Source organism: Vanacampus margaritifer, chromosome 16 (genome assembly GCF_051991255.1).
Source record: "Vanacampus margaritifer isolate UIUO_Vmar chromosome 16, RoL_Vmar_1.0, whole genome shotgun sequence".
Lineage (NCBI taxonomy): Eukaryota > Metazoa > Chordata > Actinopteri > Syngnathiformes > Syngnathidae > Vanacampus > Vanacampus margaritifer.
The window spans coordinates 12,536,243-12,551,953 of NC_135447.1; the positions used below are offsets into that span (position 1 = coordinate 12,536,243).

The window sequence follows — 15,711 nt, forward strand, 5'->3', positions numbered from 1 at the left end:
TCCGCAGTGAATTTCATGCCCCCAATAGTGCAGTAATGGATCTAATTGAGGCGCTTTTTGTTTCTGCGGGCATTCGGAAGATTGAAAAGTGAATGCTTCAGGTTGAGGCAGGTTGAGTAACTACTGTGCTTGTCATATTGGGAAAGTGGGAAAGAATGGTCTTAAATGATAGAAAATGGTACAAATTGGTAGTAAAAAAAAAACGGCGGAAAAGGTGAACTATTTTAGCTTCAGCATGCACTCTATTCATTCGATGAAATATGACCATTTATGCCATCTATCTATGAAATCAGATAAATGGATGCTTTTTATTTGGTACTTTTTTCCTTTCCTTTGCTATCCTAATTGAACGAGGCAAAACTCTGATATTTTGGTACCCTTGTGTAGTGTGCATAACTGGAGAAAAAAAATATTTTGGTACTCCTAATAGCAAGCTCTATCTTTGAGTACCCTACCATAACATGTTGGTACCCCAAAGTACCTTTTACAAATGCCCAAACTTATCTATACAACCAAGTCTTATAGTGCCATACCCAATGTTTGGCGACTAACACACTGTAAGAAATAAGCTGCGTATCTCCAGAGTAGAATGCAGACTTAAAGAAAAAGAACAGGAAAAAAAAAAAGAGAGCTCACCTCAGCGTGCGAGTGTGCTGAGTCGGCGTCCGTTGGGCTTTCCCTAATCACCTGAGACGAGGCGGCTGAGCGATCCGGGCGGGCCGCCGCTGAGCTGATCATCCTCTCGGGGGCCACATGATCATTACGACTCCTCAGTCGTCCGCCGCCGCTCGCCTCCCATCGTCATCGCTTTGGAAAAGAGAGGCGACAAGTAGAGCGGATCAGCAAAAAAAAAAAAAGGGAGTCACAAAGAAGCTTGGCCGGCGGCCTCAACTCCCCGAGTGGTCATCGAGCTTGACTGTTTCCGTGTTAAACGACTGTGATTTAGCCAATTAGCAACGTTGCAGGCGCCACTCGAATATTAGAAAAAGTAAAATGGCAATTAGTCACCAGCCGTGACGTTGTTGTGATGATGCTGCTTTATTTGACTATAAAAAGTAAAAAGTTGATGGCGCAACTTTGCCGGCCTTTAGAACAAAAGTCATGCCGCAGCCCTTTTTCACATTTCTACCGTGCAAAAACCCACAGTTCTAACAAAGCGTCTGAATTGGACAATAGAGAAGAAAATGTGTTAATTGACCTTTGCACATGTAGAAAAGGTAGGGGAACGTGTAGAAAAAGGCTTTTGGTTCCATTCATTGACTGTATTTCCATGATAGAGACTCTCCACGCTTCACTTTTGGCATTTCACAGATTCGTAGTGCCAATAAAAAAAAGTGCGGTGCAGTATTGCAGATTGTAAATGTAACTTTTATAGAGTCCTTCATAATGGCGCTAAAGCTTTCAACAATCCCCCCCACACCATTTCAGGTTTATTTTTTGTATTTTTTTTATTAAATTTTTTTAGGAGTGGCTAAAACGATTTTGTTTCTACCACTGCAGGATGCAATAGCTGACTAGCTAGCTATGCCTGCACCCGGAAAATGCACCTTCCCTGGATGCTCCTATTTAAGGAACAGCTCGTCTTTATCTATTTAAAGGAGCCTTCTGCCGTCTGGTGGCCAGGAGGAGCCCCGGAAGCCAATTAGCTTGCTAGCTGCTCTCGTTGCGCAGTGGCAACTCCCGCGATGACCTAGTGCAATATATTACAAAAAACAGAGGATATATTTTCTCAGCTCAAACATGTAAAGATGCGCAGGAAAAAAAAAATTAGCTGCTACATGAAGTAGCATCCATTTGTCAGTGGGGCGTGGTTTCAGCACATTGAACTGACACACCCACACCGTTGAGGAGCAGAGACAACGGCTTTATTTTTCACGATTTTGAAGCCTCATTTTATTGATATTTTCAATCATTCAAATTTTTTAGTCCTCTTTGACGTGTCAAATTCACAAGACATTTACTTTCACTTCAAAGAGAATTTAGGTAGGGCAATTCTGTTAAAAAAAATAATAATAAAAATTGAAAGAAAATTGATTAAAATCTAAATAAAATCGGTGTGAATGTGAGTGTGAATGCTTGTTTGTGTATATGAGCCACTTAATTGGCCAGCGAGGTAAGACTAATTTCAGACTGAACCTTCCCTGATAGCCTAAACTTTTCTCCCCAAAGACCTCCTCTTCAATTTAATTGACATTTCTTGCTTTCTTCATGAAACCCCCAACACACACCCAGACTCTGTCCTGCTGATAAAAAATCCATCTCTTGGCTCAAAGTTCATGAAATTCTTTCTTTTCTATTCCGAATATAAAGTTGAAGAACACACACAGCGAGATACACACACACACACACACACACGTATGCCGTTGCCTAATTAGGGCTGGAGTGTGAATTAACGAGCAGGTTGGGGCAGGTTAATGAAGGGTGGCGCCGCTCTGCTGCGGGCTGAAATTAAAAAGACTGTATGCGAGCCGGGTCCTGAGTTGGGGCTCCCGCTCTTGAAATTAGCATGTGCCGGCATGGAGGAAATGGAGGAGGAGTCAAGATTTCTTGCTTCTGAACTTTACTTGCCCTTCCTTTTTCATGCTGAGAAAAATAAAATCGATGCTGCGGGGAGGCGTGAAGAGGGTAAAATCAAGGGGTAGTTCCTTGACTAATTACTAATGAGCAGGGTGTATTTGTGATTTTTTTTGTTTTTGTTTTTTACCTGTTAGATAATCTCACCTAATAACAGCATATTTCAGTTACACATCTATTCAAGGGAGGTGTTTATTTGTATTTAGGTGGAACGATGCACACACGAAGAATTGTGGTGCAGTGTCTATTATGCTGACAATAGAGTTTATGAACCTAAACAACAGTCACAGTCCGATTTTTTTTCTTGACAGGGCATCTATTTGAGGGAGGCATTTATTTGTCTCGGGTTTCATCAGCGACTAAATTGCCGTGTCGCCTCATTGAAGGCCCACTATAATATTGACAATAGAATTATTGAGTCAACAGCTACTAGCATTAATTTTATAGGCGTTTGAGGGAGGCTTGCATTTACTTTACAAGCTGAGCGGACCACATTTTTTGTTTGCGTGGGAACAATAGCATCTATGAACTGAGAAAAATTACACTTAACAATTTTTGTTGTGGTAGGGGAAAGGAAGGTGTCTATTTGAGGGAGGCATTTATTTTTCTTACACTTCTGTTACTGCCTGTTTTGTGACTACTACAGTTAGTAGCCATTATTATTTCCTGAGATTTTACAAACAGTGAGGTGCTTAATTGTGGGAGGCATGAATTTTTTACTCTACCCTCTGACTAATTGAAACGCAGCATCCATTAAAGAAGGGACCACTTTACAAGTGCCCACCATTATTATTTTGAGATGATGGGGAAAAGTTTGGTGAATATTTGAGGGAGGTGTTTATTTTTTTCTACCCTGCAATTAAATAAAACAATGCATCTATTAGAGACCATGATACAGATACTTGATGTTATCTATTTTCTGCTAAGGAAGAAAACAAGGGTGAATATTTGAATGAGGTATTTATTTTCCCCGACCTGGCGACTAATTGGAACAACATAGAGAAAATACAGTATTGGTTATTAATCTAAACAACACATATAAAGGCCTTCCTCCTAATATACACACCAGAGCACTCTCAACCATTATTTCAAAGTATACACGATACACATGATGGACTTTGAATACGGTAGCTCCTTCATTATAATCCATGGGGTCAAAAAAAAGACTCGTAGTGGTAGCCAGCTGATACGATTAGAGGGGAGGCATAGATGCCAACGTTTGCATTTAATGTGCATAACTTCAGAATGAGCGTAGCGACGGCCTGCTTCATCTAATTAAGCAGGTAGGCGGCACTGACCACGAACTGGCGGCCATTAATGTCACTCCTACTTCCAAATTAATGGAGGCAAGGATGAATTGAGGCGGACTGGAAAAAAATGTAAACATAAAGGTTAAGGTCTTTTTCTTTGAGTCCATTTCTCCTTCATCTGTTCGCTTTCAAATCCTGCCACCAAATCCTGGAGTGCTGTAACATACGTGTTACATTTCACACACAAGCGTCCATTAGCTGAATGGCGGCCTTTACGCCTCCAACAAACAGAAAATCGCGTCGTGTGAAAAGGCAGAAATAAATGGTAAGCTTTTTTCGGTGAGTGGCCGAGGCTTATGAGCTGGTTGTTAGGTTTTCGTTTGCAAAAGCCCAAATACATTCTCTCCCCCAAATAGAAAAAACTAAAAAGTATTAAATATAATCATCTCAGTTTGCTGGCAGTATTTTTCCCAACTTCAAAGTATACTTGAGACATAAAAAACATAAAACACACTTTTGGGGGAAAAAAACAATTGTTAAAAAATAAACACCTCCCTCAAATACATAACCTAGCTAAAGCCAGATTGATGATTGTGATTCACTCAAGGGAGTTCTTCACATTATCAATCTGGGACTGCTCTACGTGATTTGCTCAGGAGAGGTGGGACATTCTGTACAATAATTCGAGCTGATTGGACCATTCAGCATCTTGCGCACGTTTGTTTTGACCAATTACGGCAACGGATGAAAAAGTTTACCAGGTAAAAATGCACGAAGCGCTTCTCACTGTTCAACATTCAACGAGGAAACGGTGAGCAATTTTGCGAGAACAGAATTAATTGCAGCGTCCATTCGTCGGTTTGTTTGTTTGCCCCGGCGTAGACGCTTCCTGGTTTTGTCACAGCTGCATGTCTCGCCCTAAACAACGGCTGATTGGTCCGACATAAAAAAAGGTTGGTTGCGAATGTATCAGCGGGAGCAGTACAAGATGGATTCTCGTAGTATTTGTGAACAAATACCACGAGGATTCAGCTTGCTGGCAAGGTTATCAAAGAGCCGCCCTTCGTCTTTGCACTAGGAAAATGCTGTGTCTTTGTTCATAATCTCTATTGTTAGTACGGTAATGCTCATCTAATTGACAATGCACCACAGTTAGTCACTTGTGAAAATTGAACACCTCCCTTGAATAGAAGCCTGCTTTTTCTCCATCATCAGGAAACAGTAACAGCAAATAAATGTAACAGAAAAATAAAGGTCTAGTAAAAAAAAAAACTCCCCAGTTAGTCACTGGGTGTGTCTTTCCAATGAATAAAAATAAATGCCTCCCTGAAATAGACATCAGCCTTTTCCAGAACTATTGTGTCTTGGTTCGTAGACCCTATTGTTACCACAATAGCTTCCACCTTATTGACGAAAATTGGAAAAAAAAAAAGATCAAATTCAAGAGTCCCTCGAATAAATGCCACACCCTATTTAACCACCTTGTGGGTCACCCCCTTTGGAAAAATAAACGCCTCCCTCCAATTCCACTTCACTTGACATAACTTCTAACGCAATTTAATATTATTCCAACAATTTGGCGTTCGTACAAATAAAAGCCTCCCTCCAATAAATGCCTCCCTCTAAAAACAACCACGACATATGATGGAAACAAATGTCAGAATCAAGGTGCCATCATTATCATGAGAATATATTGAGGCATCTGTTTGAGCTAGGATGTATTTGTTCAAGTTGACGCCGCACCAGGAGACGACGCAGGGCATCAAGCGATATTCACTAATGAGGGCAACTTGCTGGAACGCAGCGGTAGGTGACATGTTTAGCAGCTTCTTCCCAACCAACAATTTAAATCTATTAATGAGCAGGAAAGTTGATATATATTCCAGTGCTGTTGTATGTTATGTTTGAATTAAGATGTTTGGCTTGATTCCGTGGTTACTGCATTACATTTAAGCCACCACATCTCATTAGAGTCTCAAGAGAAATATGGGGGGAATAAAAAAGTCATAATTTTTTTTCTTCTTCTGATTGGTAAATCTCGAAAAGATTTCAATGTCGACATTCTCCGAAGAATCTCCGGTGTGTGTTTTTTCCCGTGCCCTTCCTACACGCCTCCTACCCGGGGCAATTCCAATTCCTGACACACGTACGTCGCGGCGTGAATTCAGTCATGGCTTGACCTTTAACGGCAGATGGAGATGCGGCCTCGGCAAAAGGTAACATGTCAATGCGGCTCCTCCCCCTTCGCATGCGTGAACGGACTCGTTGGCCATGTAAAAGGTCCCCAAAGGTTTGTTTACGGGGGAAAACAACAGGGGACAAAGGAGATAGAGTGTGGACTGTCGACTCATCTGTAAGTTTGGCAGAAGAAAAAGAGGAAACTGAAACTTCTCATGGGAATTAAACCAGGAAATTTGTAAATTCATTTTTAGCTCTTAATAGGGAACTTCAACAGGGTAAATGTTCTATGGAACCACAAAAACATTATGTGATTGTCAAGGAAGAAGCGGATGGCCATAAAGAAGTGGAACAGTCAAGAATAATGGCTTTTGACATTTTGAGAGGCCAGTCGTGGTGAGAGCTACTTATTGGCTCCTGATTAGTGTGAAGGGCAACCAGTTTGATATGTTATTATAATGACCTGAAAAGAAAATCAGCTAAACTGACCACAAAAATTGTTTGTTTGACAAAAAATGTTTGCCTCGAAACAGGAGCGGGAGAATTACCCGGCTAATTGGTAGGATAATCAATAATCAATTCTAAAAAGATTTGTTAGTGACGGCCTTAGATATTAATAATGACATTTATTTATATAAAAACACTGATCATGTTAATGATTTTTCACAATTATGAAGCAGATAAAGACCAGTATGCATGTGTATATATATATATATATATATATATATATATATATATATATATATATATATATATATATATATATATATATATATATATATATATATATATATATATATATACATACACACACACACACACACACACGCACACACACACACACACACACACACACACACGCGCACACACACACACGCACACACACACACACACATATATACATATATACATATATATATACATATACACACACTTATCTATCTATCTATATATATATATATATATATATATATATATATTGGACAGAAAAGAAGATTATTATATTATTATTATTATGATTATAATATACTGAAAGATATATATATATATATACACACTTACACACATACACAAAGACCCCCCACCCACCCCAGTCCAAAAATGATTTAGAACAACAGGACTTTTTTTCTGTCCTTTTACATTTAAGACTGAGACGCTAGCTCAAAATTGGCACAAAACTATTCATGAACACTAGACGAGTGATAAAACAGGAGTCATCGAGTGTATTCAACGATCTCGGCAGTGCGATAGCTTTGCCGTTAAAAAATCCAAGCGTCTCAACTCTGAGTTTGGGAGGTTTGCATCCGCTTTGAAAAGAGGCTAATCCTCAAATCCGGGCTACATTTATCTGCTGGAGAAAGGCCCAGCTGACAAAAAAAACCCAAAACATTTAAGATGGATGCCTGCAGTGTTGAGGCCGCAGAGAGTGTGAGAGTATTAAGAGCGTTATCTGGGATTTGGACGCATCCAGAACGGGAGGCCGGGACAGCCTGGCTGCAGATTGGAGAGTCGCAAGGTGACACAAACGATATCAGGTGGAGGTACAGAGCGAAAGTGGTGATGGAATCGTCTTCCATCAGGGCAAAGGCCACTGTCGCAATACTGTAGCTGCAACAAGCCTTGAAACAAAACAAAAATATTTGGAACAATGAGGAGTAGAGTTTTCCGTAGCCTAAGTTGCTATACCCTTAAAGAATGATATCATATTGGCATTTTAAAATATTTATTCAAATACACTAACTACAAGCTTTTTTTTCTTCAAAATTTTAAGGGGCTATGTACAAAGCCCTGAGGCAAAAAGCAAAAAAAGGCAAGTATTGACAACCCTACCAAAATGCAATTGCCTGTTTATAATTTAAATTGTAAATATCCTAAAAATCATCGTTTACAGATTCAATTTCGAAGACTCGCCATACTTCTGCAAACAACCCTGGCTATCTGAGCTCCTCCCTCGTCACAAAAAGCTTGTCTGTCAGTCGAGATGCATCACTTCAACATTCTTGAGACCAATTACTACTTTCCTATTTATAAGCAAAATTGTGTTGGTTCAGTGTATTTTTTATATTCATCAAGTATACCCATCTTAATAATATGAGTGCCTTCAAATTTCATAGCATAAGATAGTTTATGCCTAAAAAAAATTCATGTTTATCCCACTTCTCTTGCCAAGTCAGCTTCAATAAGTGAACTACTTTCAAGTGAAAACAACCATTACGCCTTCAAATTTCAAACGGAATACTGTTGTTGTCCCACAATATTCATCAATTGTATCCCGATTCTCTCTCCAAAATACAACTAGGATAGACTTCTTCAGGTTCATTCATCCAAGTGGACTCTTTTTGAACCATAAGGCCGCCCTTGTGTCATGCGTATCAAAGCAAAGGTTAGCAGGTTTGTTTAACTATTCATCAAGTGGACCCCACTTCTCTTGCCAAAAGTCAACCTGGATAAACTTATTACTGGGTGGTCTGTTTTGATTCATTTACGGTGCAGTATTGTCATATTCGTGTGGATCCCGCTTCTCTCACCAAAAGTCGACTGTGATAGACATGTTAATAAGCAGATTCTTTCAAGTCTGTTCTTCGTAACTTTTTAAATCAAAACCTCTGAAATTCTCAAAAGGCCACGTTTGTTAATTAGCATTTTGTCTGTCAACCCTCTCTGACGTTTTTTCACGTTTGGTTTAGTCACCTTGAGTTGCGCTTTCAATAGACTAACAACAACTGCACCAACTCGACAGCATATTTGGCCAAGAGTCAATAAAAATTGGGAAGCCGAGACCAGTGAAAAAGTAGCAAAATTCTGCTCTTTGAAAAAAAAAATGAAGAGAGAAGAAGCCACTGGAACGTAATAAGTCAGGAGACGCATGATTGTGAGTGATGGCGAGTCAGAAAGAGACAAGTCAAGGCACGAGCAAAGCACTGGAAGGTTTTCTGGAAGAAAAGCATCAATAATCCTCGTCCTTCTTTCTCGCTCTCCCCCGACTCGCCATCCTTCATCCTCGGGATGTTTTTTTCCCCCCCACTCCTCGGCTTCGAAGGATTTTATCATTCTCGCGCCGCCCCTGGGGACTTATTCTGCTTTAAAATCATTGATGCTGATTACCCCCGGCCCTGTCATATTGATTTTTGAGATTTATTGTCGCTCAGCTCCCCCTGCAAAAGGTCCCCGGCCCCAGTGTCCCCGAGCTGGCCTTCATTTGTTAAATCGTTCGCTTCTTCTTGACAGGGGGACACGCCAAAACTCCATATGCACACACACACTCTCTAAAAATAGTCTCCAACAAATCATGCACTTTAGGTATCTCCTCCAAAGGTCCATTATTGGATGTTTCAAAGCAACAGGGAGTGTTGGAACTTGTCTAATAAGTTCTGCTCTTGCACTTGCCGACTCTCAGCGGTGCTATAAATCACCCGCAATCCCTCAGTCCGGCAAAGCAAAGCAGCCTGGATCAAGAGATGACATCGCTGGTGCGGCGCGCGTCTCTGCTCCTCTCAGCCTCTGGTTTGCACTTAGCGGTTGGAGTCGCACATTTTACGACATTACTTTCAACATAACGTCACGCGTGCTTGCGAGCGGCAAAAGTCCCAAAAAAACGAGGGAAATGGCTTCAATGATGATTTTAGCCTTTATTATTGCCGTAGTTTGATTGCCAGTCGAAAAGTAGACGTTAAATTGTTTCAAAGGGAGACGGAACGCCAGTCTTAATTTACATTTCAACAGGCGTTGATTAAAAAAATAGACGTGGAGGAAATTAAAAACAGATAACATGATCATTGAGGGACAGGCTAATTAATTGCTCAGATTATAATGGCACAGGTAGTGAGTGCGCTGTAGTCTACTACTTCTAGCAGGCTAGCTACTGCTAGCATTGACCTTTTGTATGCAAACTCCCACACATTGTGGTTTTTCGAAAGAAAACCATGAATGTACATTGGTTTCCTTTAGCGCTGTCAATACCCAAAACATTTTTTAGAATTGATCACATATTCATTCCACCGATTAATAATTGATTAACTCATTTTCTCCCATAAACATATAAATAAGCTCCATTTTAAATGTTACCAGTGTCCCAAAAACGTATTTATACATTTGTTTGTGTGTGTTTATGCTAGAGCATAAAGAAGGCTTTGAACTGAGGAGAACGGTTGAAGCAATTGTAGTTATTACAAAAACGGCCAGCAGGTGTCAGCTGAGTATAAGAGATCAGCCAAGGCTATGTTGCAAACAGCTGTTTTCCCCACAGTTTTCAACAGATTTGTGAATAGTGATTAAACTTAGCTATATTCTAATGCTAATTGCTGCAAAACAGAAAAAGATAGAAGTATTTTTTTTCCTGATGAAAGAAGAGACTCTAATCTTTCTTCCATGTTTTTATAGCAATCGAACACAATATTCTGTGGGCCTTGCAAAATCTGTCAAAATCCAATAAAACAGCCGAGAGCGAAGGGGTTTGCTTCAGTGAAAATAGCTGGGAGTGAATGAGTTAATAATTGGATACAATAAAAGTTCATGGAACAGTTTTTTTTTTTTTGGGCTGGCAACCAGTTCAGGGTGTACCCCGCCGACTGCCCGAAGCCAGCTAGGATAGGCTCCAGCGTCCCCCGCGACCCTTGTGAGGACAAGCGGTTAAGAAAATGGATGGATGGATGGATGGAACTTTTTGTCTGATTAGTGTTCATAACCAGTGTTGGTTATTTGGTATTTGTTTAGTAATTTATTTAAATAAAAAAAAACTTAAACATGAAGCTATATTGCGCAAAAAGCATTGACGTTGTTTTTCCCAAACATTTGGGAACCCAGAGTTCAAAATAAACACGGTGAAGCTGCATTTAGCAGTTATGCTGCACATAAATGGAATAAGTCAGCCCTGAGTGTAAATACTCCAGGTTAAAAAATGTTGCTTTTTTTCCTCTACCTTTGATTAGGGTCTTCTAGTAGAATATTCACTATGACTTTATCATCCTATTATTGCCCATTTCATGACCATTCCATTTGTAGGAAGAAGTGAGGCGGCAAAAACGTTTGCTTTTACAGGCTGTGTTGGAGGGGCTACTGAACAAACATATTTGTCCGCAAGAATCGCGTGGACGCTACAAAGTCCATCCGAGCGCTTCAAATGCCAAGTTGTCATGCGGTGGCGCGTCCGGGCGACAGGCTGATTTGTCACAGCGGCGTGTGGCCATGCCGCCTCGGAGGGGGGCCCTGATGGATCACGCAGCAGAAGGCCGCTGTCTGGGAATCCCGTCCTGCGGCGTGACATCCTTCTTGTCCCAACCAACATTGTACGAGGCTGTAAAAGTCAGGTGGGAGTTTGCATACAAAAGGTCGAATCATGCTGCGTTTAAGGTCTGATGAAAAAAATTGGAAGTCTGAGCTTTTTATGTCATCAAGTCAATCTCCATGTATTTGTGACAACGTGGCCCGTACCGGCGGGGCGCAATGTTTTGCGCTGCTGGCACGCAGCAACTTCACAGATGGTTTGACCGCGAGCTATGAATATGCTGACATGAATATACAAGAGGAGGAAGAGGAGGAGGAAGCCGGAGGGAAATGTCGGACAGCTGCTCAAACAACCAGACAAACCCCGCAAACGTGAAACATTAGGAGTAAAGCTGTACAAGGCTACATTAGCTTCTTGCGCTAGCTGCCGACTGGCTAGCTGCCATACGCTTGGGATCAAATGCTAGGTTGGTAAACTGCATGTGTGGGTTATGTTTGTTTATGTCAGGGGTCTGCAACCTGAGGCTCTGGAGCCACATGTGGCTCTTTGGTACCTCTCCTGTGACTCCATGTGGATCTTCAAAAAAATTTAAAAAATAACAATTTTAATTGGAAAAATAAATTTTCTTTTTACATATTTATTTATTTATTTTTTTTAGATATCATATTCTTCAAATAATAATAAAACAATACGGTATGGGAATTCTTTTTTTTTTTTACACGCACGCACGCACGCACGCACGCACACACACACACATACCCAAAAAAAAAAAAAGGGAGAACAATGATGATGACATGTCAAATGATCAATACTGAGCTCTCCCCGAAAAAAAAAAATAAAAATAAAAATACTTTTTTTTTTTTTAAATTTCAAAGTTTTGAAGTTGTCAGAAAAATATTTTTTAAAAGTGATCTAAAAATGTCCAAAAAGGAAGAGGAAAAGCAGAAAATTACCATAAAATGTCCATGAAATTGCCAACAAATGTCAGAGAATTGAAAGCAGAAAACAAAAAAAAAGCAGAACATTAACATAAAATGTCTTTGGAATTGCCAAAAAGTCATAAAATTGATAAAAAAAAAAAATTTTTTTTAAAAAAGCAATAAAGAAAAGAAATGTCCAAAAACAAAATTACCATAATGTGTCCATAAAATTTCTAAAATATCAGAAATTTGACAGACAGGAAGAGAAGTCTAAAAGTGTATGAAAAACAAATTCTGAAAAATTAAAACAATTTTATTTATTTTTAATTTATCCAGAAACGGAAGATGCACAGTAGAAGGAAATGAATCTCAATGCATTGGATGCTGCATATTTTGCTTTAATTAGCTCTTAATAGGTTAGACTGCATTAACGCTCTGTTTCCTTCATCACAATGTTTAAATGTTTTCCGGCTGCAGACAGCTTTTTGGGTATTTATTTGGCTTGAAATGGCTCTTTTGACAGGAAAGATTTGGACCCCTGGTCTATGTTGACTATGGGGTAGGACGGTGGACACGTTGCGCACAACAACTGCCAACACGCGTAAACCGAGCTGAATGCAACAATACAAACAAACGATATCACATTTATGAGCGCGCCAACCATCACTCTTCGACAAGTTCAAGGTTACGCTCAAATTGTTCCCTGCACACTTAATAAAGTTTTTAACGATGGCAACAGCGGAGTAGCGCCGTAGCGCAACAGTTACTTCATCGGATGACGACATGGCCATGAAAGAGGAAGCAGAAGTTTACTTACTTTACGACGGTACGCTCTGTGGATTTAAAGGGCCGCTTCCCATTCGTGTTTGCTGCCAAGTCCAAGGCATTAGACAGCTTTACTTTTAATATCTTTTAAAAGCAATTTTTAGCAGCCGTGACACACATTCAACACGGTAAAAAATAAATAAGTAAAAAAAGCGGATTGAGTCCCGAAAAGCTGCTGACCTAATGGTTCGGAAAAACAAATAAACAGTCATGCGGTGAGGAGGAGGCATAAAAATGAATGAATTCCTCGCAGGGGTCACTTTATGTCTGTTGGCGCCTCGCTATGTGTGTGTGTCAGTTAATGAACACTCCAGAGTTGAGGCAGAAGGCCCAACGCTTTTTTTCTTCTTTTTTTTTACAGCACACCGTGAATCTCCAAGAAAGCCATCAGTGTGCATAAAAGCATATGTGCACCCGTGAGATTGTGTGTGCGTGATTTACAAGTGTCTGTGTGTGTGTGTGTTTGTGTAAGTGTGTGACAGTTTTGTCTGTGTGCAGTGATGCTTCCCAAGTAAAACGAGGGGTGGGGATAAAAGGAAGTACAACTCACAAAAATAAGGCGTGCAGCGGCGACAAGCTGAGCTGAAATACGATTAGCGGCGACCTCGAGACGCTCCGAAACAACAATGGCGGGAAAGCTGTCGGGGGGTTTTCAAACTAATGTGCCTGAGTGGATATATAATTCGGCACTATGATGGCTAAAACATGCTTTATCATGATACTTATGGATGAGGTAGCAAGGTGTAGCACGTGGTTAGCTAAAACGTCGCCATATTTTCACGAGAACATAGCGAAAAATCATACAAAAAGGTTCGGTAGTGAATTACAATCAATCTTGCCTATTTGAGATTCATCATTTGCAAACTCATTAACTCCCGGCATATTCATGATTCAGTATTTACTAGTTGCCGATTTTTCATTTTGAACCTATGCTCCATTTTGGTGCCAAGGAACTACATGGAAACAAGTTGAGGAGTTTCATATAGTGCTTTGACGCCATCTTGTGATATCTGTAGGCAATAGTAAATGGATTTTCACTGTTTGCGGAAAGGCTTGGGGGGAACACTGTATCTTGACATGAATAGAATAAAATAGCTAATAGGAAAGTAGTAACGTGTTGCCAGGAGATACTTTATGACTAATTGGTTCCGTGGCCATTCATGTTTCCGCCTCCCATTAAAAAAAAATATATATATATATATATATATAAATGGATTTTCACTGTTTACGGAAAGGCTTGGGGGGAACACTGTATCTAGACATGAATAGAATAAAATAGCTAATAGGAAAGTAGTAACGTGTTGCCAGGAGATACTTTATGACTAATTGGTTCCATGGCCATTCTTGTTTCCGCCTCCCATTAAAAAAAAAAAATATATATATAAAATACCCCAGGACACGCTGGAGAGACTACGTCTCTCGGCCGGCCTGGGAACGCCTTGGGATCCCGTTGGAGGAGCTGGCTGAAGTGGCTGGAGAGAGGGAAGCCTAGGCTTCCCTGCTAAAGCTGCTGCCCCCGCGACCCGACCCCGGATAAGCGGTAGAAGATGGATATATACATATATATATATATATATATATATATATATATATATATATATATAAACAATTTCCAAAATGATGACCAGACTAAATTTATGTAACATCTGTTTAACTTATAACATGAAAGTAAGGTTAATAATAACGAAATTTTCAGTTTTACTCAAATTAGGGTGATGCAAAAATGAGTACACTCCACAGAACATCTCTGGAGCAAAGCCCAAAATTTAGACTAGAAACGTCAGTTGACTATAAATGGGGTGTTAGTTAAAAAAAACAGTTTCCCATTTCATGCTGTTAGCAATGGCACCACATGGAAGAGAAATATCACAAGATCGGAGAAAGAAAATATTTTTTTTACACAGCAAAGTTGAAGGCTACAAGAATATCAGCAAAGCTTTACTCATCAGTCGGAATACTGTAGCAAAAGTGGTACAAATTTTTTTAAAAGATGGAACTGCAACCATCTCACAGAGAGGTCGTTCTTGAAGAATGGGAAAAGATTGATGCAACAAAATGTTGCCAGTTTGTTCATTCCATGCCTAAAAGCTGTGCTGTGATAAAAAATCATGGAGGCCATACAAAGTACTAGATTTAGTCATTTTTGTGGAGGGGTGTACTCATTTTTGCTTCACCCTTATTTAAGTGAAACTATAAAATGTGTCATCTAATTTTTTATTATTAACCTTACTTTCATGTTATAAGTTAACCAGATGTGTATTAAACTTGGTCTTGCCAACATTTTGTGAATTGTTTTTGTATTCATTGAGATATTGTTTAGAATGTTACTTTTCAAAGGGGGTGTACTCATTTACGCTGAGCACTGTATATACGTGTATATATACAGCAACGACAACATTAAACAAAATATAAAGAAAACGTTTTTGTCACATTTTTTTGCTTCAAATCAATGGAAATTGTGCTGCTCCTTCTGGTGTACCCGCCTTGGCCACCAGAGGGTAGTATAGAACAGACATATGGATATGAGATGCTACAAGATAGCGGCAAAGCACTATTTTAATATTATACAGGGTTGTGGCCTGACTAAATAAAGCTCATCCTCGCATGTCAACATAGTTCCTTGGCACCAAGATGCCACATGACGGCGTCAAAGCAATAGTTTTACATTAGCTATGTAATGTATTTATATAGTCAAATATTAACATTTTTACATATTTTTATACAAGCTATTAAAAAGTAA

General features: G+C 39.7%; 1 protein-coding gene across 2 annotated transcripts in view; it reads right to left on the minus strand.

Annotated features, from left to right (window-relative positions):
- The window catches only part of sgcd (sarcoglycan, delta (dystrophin-associated glycoprotein)), a 137,937-nt gene that overhangs the window by 88,135 nt on the left and 34,091 nt on the right, over window positions 1-15,711 (minus strand). For both annotated transcript variants that reach the window (XM_077547434.1, XM_077547435.1), the window contains exon 2: window positions 637-807. In XM_077547434.1, coding sequence (XP_077403560.1) covers window positions 637-738 — 102 coding nt within the window. In that variant the 5' untranslated portion in view covers window positions 739-807. The remainder of the gene's footprint in view (window positions 1-636; window positions 808-15,711) is intronic.